This window comes from Pangasianodon hypophthalmus, chromosome 7 (genome assembly GCF_027358585.1).
Source record: "Pangasianodon hypophthalmus isolate fPanHyp1 chromosome 7, fPanHyp1.pri, whole genome shotgun sequence".
Lineage (NCBI taxonomy): Eukaryota > Metazoa > Chordata > Actinopteri > Siluriformes > Pangasiidae > Pangasianodon > Pangasianodon hypophthalmus.
Window position 1 is genome coordinate 9,280,284 of NC_069716.1, and position 17,880 is coordinate 9,298,163.

Genomic DNA, 17,880 nt, shown 5'->3' on the forward strand with positions numbered 1-17,880 from the left:
TAATAATACTAATACTAATAATAATAATAATAATAATAGTTGTTGTTGTTACTACAGTAGAATAATCATCTTCCAAGTTTTGTCGTGAAGGCCTACTCTGTTGTTAGGAAATATTTATTTGAGCTTCCTAAAAGGTATTTGATCCAGTTGTCTCACAGCAAAAAACAAATCCAAAACCAAACCAAAGTGCTCCAGGCCTCATTTGATGGGCAGATCTGCAGTGATGGCATAACCAAACTATGCAGCCTGTAGCCCTGAATAGGTCGCAGTTTTGGTATTTCCTGAGCTCATCAGAAAGTCACTGACAATCTTTTGTTAGCTTTACATATCCCACATTGGTGTTTACCTAAATATATAAATACTTATACCTGTAAATACCTATAAAATCTAAATATTCAGTTTGCAGCCACACCACTACCTACAGCATTGATAATCAACTTCAGAATGAAAAGTTCTGCATGCAGTAGCATTACGTTACTCTTTTCTCCTATTCAAGACAAATGCAGTGATCTTTATTTGCATGCTTAACAATCCTTTGCATCTCATGCAAAGTAAGTGTACTGTATTCTGTACATGAGTGTGGATGGTGATGGTGTATTAGTTTTGCACCTCAGCCTAGGAGTGGTTGGTTACAGCGTGTTAACTCTGAATGCAGAGGAATTAATTGGCCTTGGAAGTGAATAGTGTCTTTATTCTGCATGACCTCCCTCTCTCTGTTCCTCTCCCACCAGAAAAAAGGCACATTGTTGGAGTGAGGAAGGTACAGGTCGTTCTCCAGGGAGATGGCAGCGAAGATATCCAAAGACGAGCTGGAGGAGCTGCGTGAAGCCTTCGGGAAAGTCGGTGAGTGGGCTTCCTGTTCTGCTGGTTCGGCCAGTAAATCTGCACTCTCTCCTGGAGTGAGCAGCTCACAGCTTCCCTTTCATTTAGTCTGAAAATAAGTTGCACATGTTTGCTGTTGAATCTTTTACAGAACAAGGTTTGGTTAATTATTTTGGAATTTATACTATGTTGGTTTTGTCTTGTCTCAAGGCTGGAGCCAGTGAGGTTTCACTTCAAGGCTCGTCCAGCTAGTTAGACACTTCATAATCGACCTGGGTGTGCCTCCTATGTGTAAGGGCGAAGCATGACATCTCTGTAAACAGTGTATTACACCTTTACCCAGAGTAATGAAATGATTTAGGTGGCATGTGCAGAGACAGCATACATGAAATAAGTCTGTTGTTTTGTTTTTTTTTTTATTTGCTATGTTGTCCATATGAAGATAAGTATTACAATCTATAAAATAAAAGCTTAGACTTAGTTGAGGACAGTTAATTGTGCTTAAAAAAGAAACATCAACACAGTAGAACAGATATATATGTCCATAAAATTACTGTCAACAGGTTGCGGTAGGGTTATAAAAAGTTAAAGTTTCACCATGTCCTTGACTATGCACAAGGTGATATCACAAAATGTATGAATATGCATATTACACAGTTGCTTATAAAGGCATTCATTTGGCTGTAGTTAGCTCGCTGAGGTTGCGCATGATGCTTGAATAAAACGAAGCTCTGTCCATGTATCAGTATACATGCTACGGTCTTAACGTAATATCAAGAACAAATATAACAGCTACATTTTAGTTACCACACCTAGTTACTACTTGTATGTGAATATGCAATTTGGAAATGCTCCCATGACCCCCTGCCATCTCTAAGGTCCTCCAGCTCTCTAACTTAGCAGGTCGACTCCCCGAATCAAATTAAGAAAAAAAAGAGAAGTGCTGAAAAAATGTTAGAAAATTGTGACTTCACCGCTATGTTAATACATTTGACACAACCATGAGTCTATGTAATCATACTCGGCCATCCAAGAGGAGATATCCATTTAAAACTCACATTTTTTGAAATGTATTGACAGTTGGGTAAAATCAAATGCGTTGCTGGCGAACAGAGATATTTTCACAGGTATGACTTTGGTTTGTTTTTGAGAGTATTTAAGAGAAATACAGACATGCATCTTTCTGATAGTTTCTGTTAGGTGATGCACAACCTTACATGTCTCTCACCTTGTCCTGGGATATCCTAATTTCACTTTTACTGTAGGAGAGAATGGAGCTGTTCCAGGCGTTGAACACAAACAGTGGGAAAATACCCTAACAACAGCAGCACCTTCTTTCCTCTTACCAAAAAAAAAAAAAAAAAAAAAACACTGAAAGGGACTGTGAGCAAAAGTTAGCAATGTAATGTGAAAGGAATTTAGTCTGCATTAACTATGTTGAATAGTGTGTGTTGACCTGTTGTGTGTTATGCCCCATGTAAATAAAGAATTAACAATGCACCCCAACCATAAATACTTCCATGTGCTTCTACGTCTGGGACCATGATTACAGCAGGCGAGACACACGAAGGGCTGCAGCGGTCACAATAAACTTTGAGACCAGTGTTTCTGTTTTTTTCTTTAAAGGAAGTCTGTTGGTTAGTACTTTACAAAATACAGAAAAATGTGTGTTTTCTAGGCAGTTCGAGTGGATTTTGTGAGGGGAAAAAAACACTGCAGTGGTTTCCAGTGCCTTATTCCAAGTCCCTATTAAGTAAAGACTGAACTGTGCTTTTAAATGTTTATGAATTTAGTCAGCAAAATGTGACATTCTGATTATATTTTCCTTAACTTTTTTTTTTTTTTTTACTTTTTCCCCTGAAATAATTAATCACTGCAAAAATGTATAGCATCCAAACACTAAGCGCATTGATTTGTTTCTTTTCTAGCTAAACATGATCTCTGTAGTAATGTCCTCTTAAGGTCACTGTAAACAGTGTTAGCAGTGGTGTTCTTGCTCATTTTGTCCATGCCCTCCCTTCAGTTTAGACCTCACTGCATAGCCTTTTTCTCCAAGCACATGCATGTAAAGCCTATACCGACTGGAATTGTAGATTTCGCTAGGTGTCCAACTACATCCACATTGGTGCTTTTGTGATTTCTGATTTTTGCTGCTTTTAAAACATTCTAGAATTTGATACTGTGGACATAACGTTTTGTGCCTTGACACATGATTCAATCTTTCTCCTGGCAGAGAAGTCTGCTGAGTAAAGACAAAGCTGATCCGAGATGTTTAATCTATACAGCCCAGTGCACCGTTGTAGCTCGCGCTTAAAATGCCTGACAAAAGGATGCTGCGTCATTCCCAGATCAGTCGATTCAAGCCAGTCTGGTTTCATTAGTGCTTGTTGTGCTTTCATTTGAGAGCCATGCATCCTTCAACCAAGTCACTGGTCAACATTATATGCATGTAGGGCAATAGATAGGGTATTGCCGTTAAACCCTATTATATTCTATTACAACACCATTATATTCTACCTTATGTAGGGCACTAGGTAGGGTATACAGCAGCATTAGCTTGCTTTAGCTTATGAAATGATTTTGGGATAAATATCTGTTGGCTCTTAAAAAGAGAGAAGAGAAATAAACTTTGAAAGGTAGATAGTCAACACTTCACATGAAGATTTTTGTAGCAGTAGAAAAGAGACCATTATGGGACAGTTTTTTTTTTTTTTCCCAAAAATCTATTTAAAAAGGCCCACATGCTACCTGAATAAGAAGCCAAACTCAGCATGACTCACCTGCTGGGGCAAATAGCAACAGAATGCTCTTGTTTATTTTGCAGAGCCAAGCTGTGCCACAGCATCTGGTGAAAAATGTCCATTTGACAGTCTATATGAAGCCTGACAAAATCTCGTCTTGTCTTAAGGCATGAAAAGAATCCCTTCATTTGATGAGAGATTTGATTTTTATTTCCTTCCTTGCTTCATTTCTTTCATCATGTCTGGTATCTGATTTAATTAGGGTTATAGTTAATATTGAAGTCACAAATATTTGAAGTATTTAAATATATATTTCAGTGTCAGTGCTGTATAATAAAGTAGTGTATTCATGTTAAGAGGTTAACTCCGAATAACCTCTGAATACAGCTAGCTCAATAAAGAATAAGCTTAAAATATTGTATGATATAGCACGTCGTTAGCTAAGTAGCACCCTTTCTGCGACACCTCGAATAATGAGGATCTGTGTTATTAGTTTATGCAAAGCTTTATATGCTCCTATGTGTACATTAATATTCTGGGAGCAGTGCGTGGGCACATGAAAGCTTTAAATCATCCCAGGAGACATGGCTTGATTCAAGCTTCACTTCCTCCTACTCTGCTTTCTTGTGAGTTGCTATAGTGGAACAGCTTGTATGGATTAACTGAATAGTAAAATCGATAGTTTTGTAATTGCTTTTGGGTGGATCTTACTAATTATCTGACTAATAAACCGTGTTGTAAACATGGCTGCATTCCAAATGACACAGCCTGTAGTGGCCTTCTTCAGATTAACATGCTAAATTGTGCACTGAAATCATTGTGCCTGAATGATCTCTCTACAGATCTGGACAGTAATGGCTACATTAATGACTACGAGCTCCACGACCTGTTCAAAGAGGCCAACCTGCCCCTTCCTGGGTACAAAGTCCGCGAGATCATCCAGAAGCTGATGACCGAGGGGGACAAAGACAAGGACAACAAGATCAGCTTCGATGAATTTGTTTCAGTAAGTAGCTTCAGCTACTTTAAACACTGTTTATGCCTAAGGTGAAAATTTGTCATGTGTAATAGTAATTATTTTTGAGCAGATGTTTAATATTATCTGAAGTCTCTGACAGATACAGCACAGAGGGATGACTTTATTGTGCTAAGTCCTTGATTAGCAGAGTCAGCATATGCTTTAAACTAATCTCACTGAACCCCAAAACGGCTTTTGGGTTAGACAGTGAATGTATTTTGAACTAGAGCAAATATGGTGGGAAAAAAGGATTTACCATGGTCCTCATTTATATAATGTTTGTATCAGATATGATCCTAAATTGCATGGATGTCCATGGATCCTGCATTATATGTAGTAGCTCTTAGCTATCGAGGACCTTTTTAACTGAAAAATTACAAGTTGTTAATACATCATAGGATCGTGCTTTGCCTTCCATAGACACACAGCAACTCTACCTTGTTTTATAGGGCTCCATTTCTTTTGTCCAGCAGCTTGTCTTATTTGTCTTAATTTATGAATTTGCTTTGGATTATTTTCTTTGAAGTCATGTGAATAATATGCATATGAATCATTTTATAAATAGGGTTCCAAGTTTTATAAGAAGCTCTGACTAACACTCTTCAGACGAAGTGTGCAGTCACTCACTTTTGAGTCATCATCATCGTCTTGGTGCAAAATTCCTAAGCAGAGATGACTGCAAATTTGTGTGACCCTCTGTGCTATGAAATAGGCAATGCCCTTCCTCCAGGCTTCTTGACGCGTGAAGCCTAATGGAGATTTTCCTCGTCAATGCCCCAGTGTTTGTTTACTCTGCTGGGACAGTCAGTAGGGTGGGGAGGGGAGATTATATTGCAGTTGCTATCAGCACAATTTCACTGTTGTTTCCACCTGGAACTGACTGGGTCCATGCCGATTGCTCGGGAGTGGCAAAAAAAAAAAAGGTGTAGCTGTACTTTTGGCTGCGTAATTTTGAAAGGGTCACACAGAGGCAACTGAATGTCTCAGCAATTTTGTAGCACAAACAAAGCCCACACTTGCATTGCTTTTCTTCTATGCTTTTTGTGCAGATCTTCCAAGAGCTTAAAAGTAGTGATATTGCAAAGACCTTCCGTAATGCTATCAACAAGAAAGAGGGCATCCTGGCCATCGGGGGCACATCAGAACTGTCCAGTGCAGGCACACAGCACTCCTACTCAGGTGAAACCTCTTGTCTTTTTAAAATAAAGCTAAGCAGACTTGTTTATACTGAATACTACACTTATGCTGTAGCATTAGATAGCTAACTTTTCTAGATAATTTTATGTGACCTTTAGATTTGATGTCTGAGTACTAGAGAAGAACTGTGTGTCTTTGGCCTCTTGAAGATATTTGGAACATTGTTTGGTTGGCTGAGCTGAAAACGAGTGACCTTTTGTGTGTCCTCTTGTGTATAATTTTTTTCTTCATAATTTTTTTTGTGTGATCCAGAGGAGGAGAGGTTTGCTTTTGTGAACTGGATCAATTCTGCATTGGAGAAAGACCTGGACTGCAAGCATGTGCTGCCCATGAACCCCAACACAAACGACCTCTTCAAGGCTGTAGGTGATGGCATCGTGCTGTGGTGAGTCCAGTTAGACGATCAATTTAATACAGTGAAAAGAAATTCTCAAATGGAGTACAGTTAGACGATTGTAGTTGTATAGAGATTCTAGGTGTTTTTTTTTTTTTTTTGGAAGAAAACTTACGAAATTTTGTCTGTTCTCCTACCAGTAAAATGATCAACCTGTCTGTCCCCGATACAATTGACGAGAGAACAATAAACAAGAAGAAACTGACACCATTCACAACACAGGTTTGTGCTGTTATGTTGTTTCTATGACTGCACTCCTTGTTTAGGGGATTTTTAAGGGATAGATGTTAAAAAAATTTGCTGTCTGCTTAGCAAAACTGGCAAATAATGATTGCATTCTAGTGCATGGTTATGGACCCAGCATTCCTAAACCAATCCCTTATTCCTTCCATGCAGGAGAACCTCAACCTGGCGCTGAACTCTGCTTCAGCCATTGGCTGCCACGTGGTGAACATCGGCGCTCTGGATCTGCGTGAAGGAAAGCCGCATCTGGTGCTGGGCCTGTTGTGGCAGATCATCAAGATCGGCCTCTTTGCAGACATCGAGCTCAGCAGGAATGAGGGTGAGCTCTATTTCCCCCGGTGACCAGAAACTGACACCATTCAGAAGCAAAGCAGGCTGATGCCACTGGCCAGGAATTCAGACAAACAGTGTCTCTGTGTAGGAGGAAATGATTAAATACAAGGAAGAATTTGATCAATGCTGCAGGACACATACTTAGGATAAATTGATTTCAGACAAGCTTGCTCTATCTGATTTGCTGATTGAAAGGGAAGGCTTCAGCTTTGCATTAAGTACAACATGTGCAGTAATGCATGGTTTGCAGGATTGGAGTCAAACCTGCACTCTTCTCAGGGTGGGGCTAGGTTACTTGGTGGAGAAGCATATATTAATCTGTGTTGTTGCAGGGCATCCAGTAGTCTAAGAATGCGCTCATATAATTCTGTATAAACAGTGTAAATTTGATCACACTGACACGGTACTGTGTTAGATTACCCCAGTTCGTATGTCAGATTACATACATTCAAACGAAGACAAGGAATGCAAAAAAATCAAGAACAATGGTTGTGTGCAAGAAGATTAGTATAAGTAAAGAAAAAGTGATAATGATGTGTGTATATATAAAGTATTAAAATAGCAGATAATAATATAACATTCATGTTCTGGGATGCTGTAGAAAACTATTATGTTGATGTTTTACCTATTTTATGTTTATACATACACAGCTCCTTCAGCCTGCTGGTTGTGTTTAAGTTGTGTGTTTACATAATTGTGCTGACTCATGTGCATGTGTGTGCTTTCCCAGCACTGGCAGCATTGCTCCGGGAAGGTGAGACTCTGGAGGATCTGATGAAACTTTCCCCAGAGGAGTTGCTCCTGCGATGGGCAAACTTCCATCTGCACAACGCCGGCTGGCAGAAAATCAACAACTTCAGCTCCGATATTAAGGTAAACCAGTCAGTCATTACAGGCACCTGTAAACAATATTTGTCCAGAATGACATGAAAAAGTAGTAGTTTAATAAAATCATAATTCAACATATTATTCAACAAACTCCCTCACAGTGGGTTATGAAGTTATGATAGTAATAAACTCCTTCTCTTATTCTTATCAGTGGAGAAACTTTTACTTATGAGGTCATGGGTAACATCAGAAACGAGAAACATAATAAGGATGCTGATACACGCTGCATCTGATAAAGATGTAGGTTTAAAATATGAGAAACATTCCACTGACATGGATCTTGACTACTGAATAATGGACCAGTGTTGTTGTGTCTGGAACTCTCTCTTATCCTTTATCTTTCTTTCTCTATGCTTCAGCTCTCAAACTTCTCAAACTCTGTGAAGGTACTTTTTTCCAAATGCACAGCCAACTGTTATTCACTTTGGCATGACTTATTTTTTCTTTTGGCATATTACATTCTGTGAGCTCTGATTTCTGAATTTGTATTTTGTCAGGACATACCAGCATTCTCATGAGTTACCCATTATTTACCCATTACCCATTATTTCACTGTGGATTTTGGTATATTTTATAAAAGTGTGAAAAGTGAATAATTTTACTTGATTTTTAAAAATAAAATCGTAATTCAACAAATTATTTAAATTCCCTATCCCCTGGGGGGCTAGCAGCTAAGGATCTCCCGCTCTCACTGCCGCAGCCCGGATAAAAATGACTGGTTAAATAATTAGCTTCTGTTCTTCTGCACATAGCAACTCACAGTAAAAATGTGAAGGTCTTGATAAGCGTAATGCATCACTGGCAATGTTTTGAGCCAGACAGAGCATGCAGCCATAAATAACTTGCTCCATTCATTCGTTTCATAGATTCAGTCATTGTTTGTTTAGTAATTTGGGAATTTAATATTCGGTACATATTAAACATTATTTAGGACAAATGCATTCTCACTGCAAGCGGGCATTTGGATCATTTAATAATTCACTCACAATTTAGCTTTCTGACAGTTCCTCCTCTTGTCATATGGTACACCGTGTACAGTCACTGTTCACAGTGAAAAAGAAGGAATAGTGGAGCTCTTTTTTTTGTGCAAATGCTGCAGAATTTACACTGTTTTTTTTTTTTTTTTTTTTTTTTTTTTTAAATTGAATTGCTATGAGATATAAATTGAGATAAATTGAGAGTTTAATAAGATATTTTGTGCAGCACTACCGTTTGTTTATGTACTGAGAGCTCCTTTTAGTAATGATGGAGAACGATTATTTGAGGACATTTTGGAGAACGACCTAAATCCGATCATTTAAGAAGTTTTACGATATTTTTAAAAATTAATTAAATTATTGTTTCTGTGGAGAGCCCAGCAGAGATGTGCAGCTCTGAGCACAGCAAAAGCTGCTTTTTATTTAAGTTTCGTGAGCAGGGTTGACATGTTCCATGAAATGCATACCACTGACTGAGAAATGAGAAGAAATATTTCTAGCCCAAAAGGTTCAGGCACAGGAAAGGTTAGTCGAGTCTTTATTGCCGAGTTGTAGTTGGGGTCCACAAGCTTCCACTGCTGTTCTTTAAAGGTCAGCATTACAGTTAAAAACCATGCACAGCTTCTTTTTTTTTTTTTTTTTTTTTTTTTTTTTTTTTTTTTTTTTTTAAATCTGGTGGGATCCTAGTCCCTAAAGCTGGCAAGCTTTCTCAAAAAGAATGGTCTACTTACTTTCCACATCTGTATTCATATTCGTTTAGGACGCATTATCTGTTCAGTCCGAATAATGTATTCCTGTTCAGTTACACCCCTAATCTGTATCTAATTTTCCTATGGGAGAGATAGGGTGCACTCTCATTTTAATGCTTGATGAAAAGAATCTTTGCTCACCCTCATGTGTAGTGATGCCAGTGTGAGTTATAGACCAATCTCAGGATTAGCCTTTACGGGTCAATAAGGTCAAGCAGCATGATGTCTGGCAGCCAGCAATGCTTTCAGCACTCTCATGCTCCACCTCTTTATCTTGCTGTATGTGCCTCTACTCCTCCCTTTCTCTTTTATTCTTCCTTTCACTCCTTCCCTCTCAGTACATCAGCCAGCCACTGTTAAATGTTTGTTGCATATCACTCCCTCCTGTGTTGGCTTCAGGTATGACATCAAAACATGGAGAACATGGAGAGATTGATTTAAAAAACAGTTTTCCATTTAGAGAATGCAGTGTTATGTTAGAAAAATTACCAACTCCAGTGATTATAGTTTGATGTGTTATATGACTCAGTACACTTCCTTTTTTCGTTTCATTCCCGGGTGTATATGCAAAGTTATTAAGATAACTAAGTTGTATATCATACCATAACCTGCAGTAGACATTATTATTGTAAGATTAGTTCTTATCTTGACTACTAAATAATGGACCAATGTTGTTATGTCTGGAACTCTCTCTTGTCCTTTATCTATCTTTCCCTATGCTTCAGCTCTCAGACTTCTCAAACTCTGTGAAGGTACTTTTTTCCAAATGCACAGCCAACTGTTATTCACTTTGGCATGACTTATTTTTTCTTTTGGCATATTACATTCTGTTTTCTGAATTTGAACTTTCTCAGGACATACCAGCATGCTCATGAGTTACCCATGCTTTTCTAATTTTATTTATTTCACTGTGGATTTTGGTATCTTTTATAAATTTTAAAGTTGTATCTATGTGAAAAGTCAATAATTTTACTTGATTTTTTTTTATTCTTTGTGAACCTTGTAGGACTCCAGGGCTTATTTCCACCTCCTGAACCAAATTGCACCCAAAGGCACCAAAGAGGACGAGGAACGCATTGACATCAGCATGGCAGGCTTCAATGTAAGTCATGCTTTACAGTATGCCTTTGTATGTGCATCTGTGTCATCTACTTGCATAAGCAACTTGGGACAGAAACAGATGTAAAACTGTTTGCCTCTGAATTCCTTCATGCATGTAGGGGTTGTAATGGATTTTCCACAAATACCTTGGCTTATCTCTTTGTTTTTGCCTGATGTTCCATTGCTTTGCAGATTTGAATCCAAATACCTTAGGGCAAGAGCTAAGGCTTTAAAAGTGATCTATGTATCAGGGCAAGAACCTGCACCATATTCTTATCATTATCTGTATTTCTTTATTGTTTATCATACTATTTTAATATGATAAATAATTTTTGGGGGGTTATTTCGAGCACTGATGTGTCAGAGGGGATCCTGTAAGGCTCTGGCAGACAATCGGACCATCTGAGAGGAGCACAGCTTGAACACAAGTGTTAAGCCTTAGCTCAGCAGTAAGCAGAGTGGGGGTGTGTGACAGCGTAGTTTAGGTCAGGAGAGGTTTAACGATTTAATGGACACTTAAGTCTGTGCTGTGACTGGAAATGCACACTCTCAGCACATGCTAATCCCAGCAGTTTGCACTGATGAAATGACATTGCTTGATAAGCTTCGTTATTGTCCTCCACGTGGTGCTCCATTCCTGAAAAAGAACTCTTGTACGCTGTTTTTGATGCCCGGAAAATACTTTTTGAAGTAAAGTTAATGCTCCTGACAGGGAAAAAGAAGCCAAACATGCTCCACTTGGATAGCTGTGGTTTTCATGCAATGTGAAATAATGGGTGAGCCACTGAATTAAAAACATAGTTCTGTGCAGGCCAGTTCTGCTCATGTCCTGGACTCCTCCACATTTTCATGAAAATATTTTCCATCCATATTGTTTGAGACTGAATGTTTCAGGGAAACTGACTTAATGCTATATATTTTATAGCATGTCCGTCTGCAGCAAAAGACTGACACAATCAGCACATCTGGTAATGCTGCAGTCGCCAAACTGGCCGTCTCATGAGAAGCTGTTTTGTGCATGTTTTGTCCATGTGGTCTCAAACCCGCTTGAGCAGAGTGTTGCATAGCTGGCTTCCCAGCATGCTTAAAGATATTTCGATATATTGAATATATTGAATAGCAGGAAATTCCATAGTAACCTGTTACATTCACATGATGTCAAAATATGGAAGTTTGTATCCACATTGTTTCTGGGACGGTTGCTTCGTTTTTACATGCTTTAAATCTCTTTCAAGCCAGCTGTAATTTTTGTCCATTATTGTTACATTGTACTTCTGTTGTACTTGAAGGGGCTTCCCGGGTTCTGGCAGAGATCTGAAAAGTTTTAGAAAAGAATGGAATTCAAAGACACATATTTACAGACGTGGAAGATTCAGAAATGGATATTTTTTCATGCTAAGACTCAAGACACAATGGTTGTAAATCTGCTGTCTTTAAACAATCCTTCATGTTTGGCACTAAATCACATTTTATATTTTCTCTTTTCAGGGTGCAGTTTATCTCCTATAAAATTAGCTAGGCAACTGACCATATTAACAATGAGCCCTTTTGTGTTGGTTATCTCATCCATATACAAGCATACAATGGGACAGCTTCATGTCCCTCCAGCACTATGGTGCAACTTCTGTACATACTACTAGATAAAACGAATAGCGCAGGACATATTAGACTACCAAATGCCATGTATCATGCAGCTCTAAAGAATAGCAGGTGCTCGGGTGGATCAGGGTAAACTAGACTACAAAATAATTTTGTAAGGCAGCAGAATGATTGGGCAAATTGTGTGCGATTAAAAAAAACATGACCAGCGTCATAAGTAAATGTTCTCTGGAAACTCCTCTGAGTATAGACAAAAAGATGCACATATTTACTGTTTAGAATTTTTTATTTTTTTTTTCCCCCCCAAAGGCTATGTCTCCGGTACTTTTAGAACACGCTGTGGATTCATATTAGGTGATTCAGAGGTTCACAATGCGTTGTGAATGTACTTAACCCCCTTGTGGGGAAACAGCAGCGTCTAGACAGCACTAGGGAGTAAAAGAGGCCTTTTCACACTAAATTTAAGGCGCTGTTGTTCTCAGGTCTTTTTCAGGGTCAAACTGTGATCAACATGACCCAGAGACAAGGCCACTATCTCACACCAGCTTTGTTTGTGTGTGTCTGCTATGAATACTCCCTTTTCAATGCCTGTGCTTCCGTTTCATGCTGCACACACTGTTATCTAAAGCTGATGACATCATGCTGGGTTGCTTTCCCTCGACACAAAGACCTGATTTGGTCAGATTTTTTTACATCAGCTTCTAATGTGGCAATTGTTGTTATTGTTATAGTGTGTAGAATTCTTTCACTCCAAGAGACAAATGTTATCAACACTACTGTTGTAAAAAGAATACTATTTATTCATGATTTATGTCTTTGGTTTTATGCAATGTTGAAAACCTTTTTGCTCTCTCAAATTGGCTTTAACTCTGACTGACATCAGAGAGTTGGATCAGTATTTTATGCTAGTAATTTGTAGCCTTTACAAAGCCTTGAACAGAAAAGTATTTATTCAAAGCTTTGGTAATTGTACATAATTAAACTATAGGAGAAAGGTTTAGTAATTGAATTAATTAAGTCTAATCTTTTAATTAATCATTTTATCATTTTGCTGTTTCAGGAGAAAGATGACTTGAAAAGAGCAGAGGCTATGCTGCAGCAGGCTGAGAGACTTGGCTGCAGACAGTTTGTCACACCCGCCGACGTGGTGTCTGGAAACCCCAAACTTAACCTGGCGTTTGTGGCCAACCTCTTTAACAAGTATCCAGCACTGACCAAACCTGAGAACCAGGACATCGACTGGGGCCTGCTGGAAGGTGAGAAAAGAGGCGAACACAGACCACTCCCTTACTTCCCCCAACTGCTGCCAGATCCATGAAAATACCATGTTATAGCAGTTTCATTGTAATTTTACAAACCAAGCACCATCTAGTACTTTTATTTGGCAGTTTGCAGTTGAACGAAGCTCTAAAAATAGACATTTCTTCATCGTCTTGAAATAGACTTGTTAAATGCAGTTATGGAGGGTGTGTTGAAGACAGAGAATATGACTTTTACTTTGGATGGGAATGTGGCCAAATACCATGATCATTTCCTGAAGTGTGCTATTATGCTCAAAAGGGTCTTGGGGCCATCTAGTGGTTAAACAGCCAAAGCTTCTCTATTCTTCTATTCTATATTTGTTAGAATTGGGGTCTGATATCAGTAAATTAGGTTATTTTTAATTAAGCAAGGCCCAGCATAGAATTCAGCATACTTTGGTGATGTCCCTGCTCCAGCATATGTGCTAAATGAAGTCGTTTACTGTGGAGTTGAATCAGGTATCTTTAAGCACACAGATCACCAAACTGTGCTAGACAGTACTGGAAATGTGCAACCCCACTCTACAAACTCTCTTCTCTTGGTATCAGAAAGCTTGTAAGATGAAGCTAAAACTATACAGAAAGCAGTAACTAAGCTGATTGGGTGTTTTTCTTGTCTTTACAGGTGAAACCAGAGAGGAGAGAACTTTCCGAAACTGGATGAACTCACTCGGTGTGAACCCGCATGTCAACCACCTATACGGGTAAAACTTTGTTCCCTGATGTTGTGAAAAATTATCGCAATTAAATCACTAATAAAGCTCTGGATTGGAGCTTTATTAGTGATTTAATTGTGCTGGTTAATTTTATGTGTTTTAAGCTAATTTTATGTGCTGCTTTATGAATGATGTGATGTCTTGATTCCCCCCCCCCCCACCAGTGATCTCCAAGATGCCCTGGTCATCCTGCAGCTCTATGAGAAGATCAAGGTTCGTGTTGACTGGAACAATAAAGTCAACAAGCCCCCTTACCCAAAGATCGGGTCCAACATGAAGAAGGTACCCATTTCCTTTTCCTGATATTGCACACTAGGCCTGTTACAGTGTTATTGTTTCATGTTTAGTCAAGTCAAGTAGTTTTATTCTTTTTTTTTTTCCTTATTTTTGAACAACATCTCTAGTGGCCTGTTAATAGTTTTAAAAAGTCACTACTCTTTTACTACTTTTTCCCTCTTCAGTCTTGCCATCTCTGTACTTTTTTCATCATTAGTGCAGATTAAGCACAAAAAATTTCAGCATGATCTGAGCCTACTCATATCTAACATTTGATTAAAAATGTTTTCTTCTTAATCTTTTTCATAACTGTTGGTCAAGGACAACAACTGTCACTCTGAAAACATGATGGGGTGTGCTGTTATAGGAAAGTAATCAATCACTGCGTGTTGCAATGGTGTTACCAATAAATAACATGAGTATTGTAATGAGATTTTATTTCTCTTGTACCAAAGCAATTTGACAGTAATTTATTAATGAATGGCACACCATACTTTTTAACTGTTTATAGTTACTTTTCAAGTTATGGAATATCTGTGAAACAAGTTAGTTCCTGTTATAACTTACATTATAAATCAGCAGCTATAAATAGTTCTTCCTGTCTCTTATTTCTCTCTTATGAAGTGAGATAATAAGACAAAAAAGTGCAACTTGTCACATTACTGAGAAACCAGAAAGTCTTCTATACTAAAGACTTTCCAATAGAGGAAAGCCTACTGATATTACAAAGCACTGACAATGAACGCTCCTTCCATAAATGTTAAATAAGCATCTCCTTACAGAAAGCTTCACCATATCAACTATTATACTTTTTTTTTTTCTTTGGAAAATAACAACACCTTTTTTTCCAATCCATTTATTATTAATCTTAAATTATGTGGAGTGTCCACCATACAAGTTGTTACCATAGAAACAATAAGGTATTAGAACGAGCACATTAATATAAACCTGTGATTTGAATTACGACCAGCACAACTGTCAACATCTTCTGACCAATATGAGTTAAGAATTAAGTGCTGTAGTGAAAGCCAAAATAAATGCTTATGTGAAAATGTATATGTTTGTGTACGTGTGTGTGACTGCAGCTGGAGAACTGCAACTATGCTGTGGAGCTGGGGAAAACTGCAGCCAAATTTTCACTGGTGGGCATTGGAGGCCAAGATTTAAACGATGGAAACCCCACTCTGACCCTGGCTCTGGTCTGGCAGTTAATGAGGAGGTAGAGTCTTGTTTACTTTAATTGGATACACCCTCTGCTTAGAGTAGTTTTTAGTAGTAGTAGAGTACATTATTCTTGTGCTCATTTTGTGGTGTGGTTTTAGATATACTCTGAACGTCCTCGAGAACCTGGGAGACGGAGAGAAGGTGAACGATGACATCATTGTCAGCTGGGTTAATAAAACTTTGGCAGAGGCAGGAAAGAAGACAAAAATTTCAAGTTTTAAGGTATGTTTTGAACCAGCACTCGTTTCTTCTTTCAGATAACATTTCCGCTTGTACCCACTCTTGTCTTGTCCTGCGCTCTAAGCAACACTGTAATTGATTTACAGGACAAAGAGATCAGCTCCAGCTTGCCAGTGTTGGACCTTATAGATGCCATCCAGCCAGGCTGTGTCAACTACGAGCTAGTAAAAACTGGTAGCCTGGCAGAGAGTGACAAGCTGGACAATGCTAAGTAAGTCATAGCAGAGAACAGCAGCACAGTCATCATCTTTCTGTCGATGTATATGTGCACAGGCGTACAACCTAAAACATTTGTTACTGTAAAGGTGCGAGAATGGCAAACAATTATACAACAAGACAAGAAATAATTATTATTGGATGCAAGGACAGGAAAGTAAGGTTAAGGTGTGTGGTTAAACTTTATGCTAGTGACTTGAGCATGTGAGTCAAGAGCCACTGCTGGGTCCTTGAGCAAAACTCTTGAGCTGAGATATGGACTCGGAGTGTATGATGCCTTTTAATTTGAAAAGAAAAAAAAAACGAGTCTGCCAGATGGATAATTGGAAAGAACATGGTGTCCTACACCGCCCAATATGTCTGTAAAAAGTGAGTGAAGTGATGTGTAATGCACCAGAGCTGACAGTGGACAGGCCAAACTGACCCCTGTACCGGCTGAATTGATACGAAAAGGAGGACTTGAATATTGAATTCATAATAAAAAGAAATAATATATTTTAGATGTTTATATACATTGAGAAATCAGCAGCTGATATCTAACCCATCTCGTCTCCCCTTTGCAGATATGCTGTATCCATGGCCAGGAAGATCGGCGCGCGTGTCTATGCACTGCCTGACGACCTGGTGGAGGTTAAACCCAAAATGGTCATGACCGTGTTTGCTTGCCTGATGGGTCGAGGAATGAAGAGGGCATAAAAATGTAAAACAAAAAAAAAAAAATGCAAGGACGCTGCGGCCAATCAAAAGCCGACGTCTGACCCACAAGCCATTTGCTGGATGAAAGGCTTCAGGTTGAATAATTTAGCCATAACAATTACGAAAAAAGAAACTCAATTAGCAACAGATGTTAAGGAATCATGTTTGTTTGGCAGGACTGGGGTTAGATTTGTAAATGGGAATGGGCATTTAGCTAAGGGAGGGTGGGATGTTTTGGTTTGTTTTTGTTTTTTTTTCTAGACCAGATTTAAGGTTCCAGCAGATCTGCGACTGGTACATTCCCTTCTACCTTTATGATGCAAGATGACCAAAACATATCCGTGATGGAACCTAAGCCATGTCAGACTGTGCCATGTGTATTTTATTTGCATTTTTGATTATGGAGGAACGTGCGTGAGTGACTGGTGTCATTTTAAAATGTACATCTTGAATCTGACTGCTCTAAAACGTGGGTGAACATGGAGACAAGGCCTTACTCATGTGCAGTATTGCCTATATGCAGTACATAATCCTGTGGCCTCTTTATAAGACATCGGGTGAGATGCTTATTTTCCTAGCGTTTTATACATAAGTAGAGTTTATGGTAAAGCAGTTAGAACTACATAAACATCCTTTGCAGGCAGAAGCTTTAACACATTCCATAGTTATGATCTCATTTTACTATGTGTCTTATGTACATGTACATGTATACGCAAGAGTGCTTTTTACATAGAAAAAAAGGATGATCCAAACAAAGATAACTATGCATGAACAATCTTTTTTTTAATTTGTTATTTAAAGCAATACACTCCTGGGAATTTGACAAAAGCTTTAAAAATTAACGAATGCTGTGTAGACAGTAAAAAAGAAAAAATGGGAACATAAAACGCTAAATGAGGTTCAGTATGGAACTTGTCTTTGTGAATTGACTGTAATGTTAATGTTGGGGAGATAAAACTGGAACTGCCTGGATTTATTGGAGCATGTTGACTGGACATATGATTAAGACCAAAACATTGTAAACATTTCTTGCAACTTGACCATCTGCATACTGAAAATAAACCAGTTCATAAAAATTTTTCTTAATCTCAGTATTTTATTTAAAAAATTTCACCTCAAGATTTCTTTGTGCAGCAAAGGGTTAGGAGT

General features: G+C 38.4%; 1 protein-coding gene across 5 annotated transcripts in view; it reads left to right on the forward strand.

Annotated features, from left to right (window-relative positions):
• Positions 1-17,807, forward strand: part of pls3 (plastin 3 (T isoform)) — a 31,538-nt gene extending 13,731 nt beyond the window's left edge. For 4 of the 5 annotated variants that reach the window (XM_053235454.1, XM_053235455.1, XM_053235453.1 and 1 more), the window contains exons 2-18: positions 732-843; positions 4,406-4,569; positions 5,631-5,760; positions 6,031-6,163; positions 6,313-6,394; positions 6,569-6,734; positions 7,479-7,621; positions 7,996-8,022; positions 10,088-10,114; positions 10,369-10,464; positions 13,123-13,318; positions 13,989-14,067; positions 14,244-14,361; positions 15,441-15,574; positions 15,678-15,801; positions 15,906-16,030; positions 16,599-17,807. In XM_053235454.1, coding sequence (XP_053091429.1) covers positions 783-843; positions 4,406-4,569; positions 5,631-5,760; positions 6,031-6,163; positions 6,313-6,394; positions 6,569-6,734; positions 7,479-7,621; positions 7,996-8,022; positions 10,088-10,114; positions 10,369-10,464; positions 13,123-13,318; positions 13,989-14,067; positions 14,244-14,361; positions 15,441-15,574; positions 15,678-15,801; positions 15,906-16,030; positions 16,599-16,731 — 1,938 coding nt within the window. In that variant the 5' untranslated portion in view covers positions 732-782 and the 3' untranslated portion in view covers positions 16,732-17,807. The remainder of the gene's footprint in view (positions 1-731; positions 844-4,405; positions 4,570-5,630; positions 5,761-6,030; positions 6,164-6,312; positions 6,395-6,568; positions 6,735-7,478; positions 7,622-7,995; positions 8,023-10,087; positions 10,115-10,368; positions 10,465-13,122; positions 13,319-13,988; positions 14,068-14,243; positions 14,362-15,440; positions 15,575-15,677; positions 15,802-15,905; positions 16,031-16,598) is intronic. The other variant, XM_026940496.3, reaches the window with a different exon arrangement.
• The last annotated feature ends 73 nt before the right edge of the window (positions 17,808-17,880 follow it).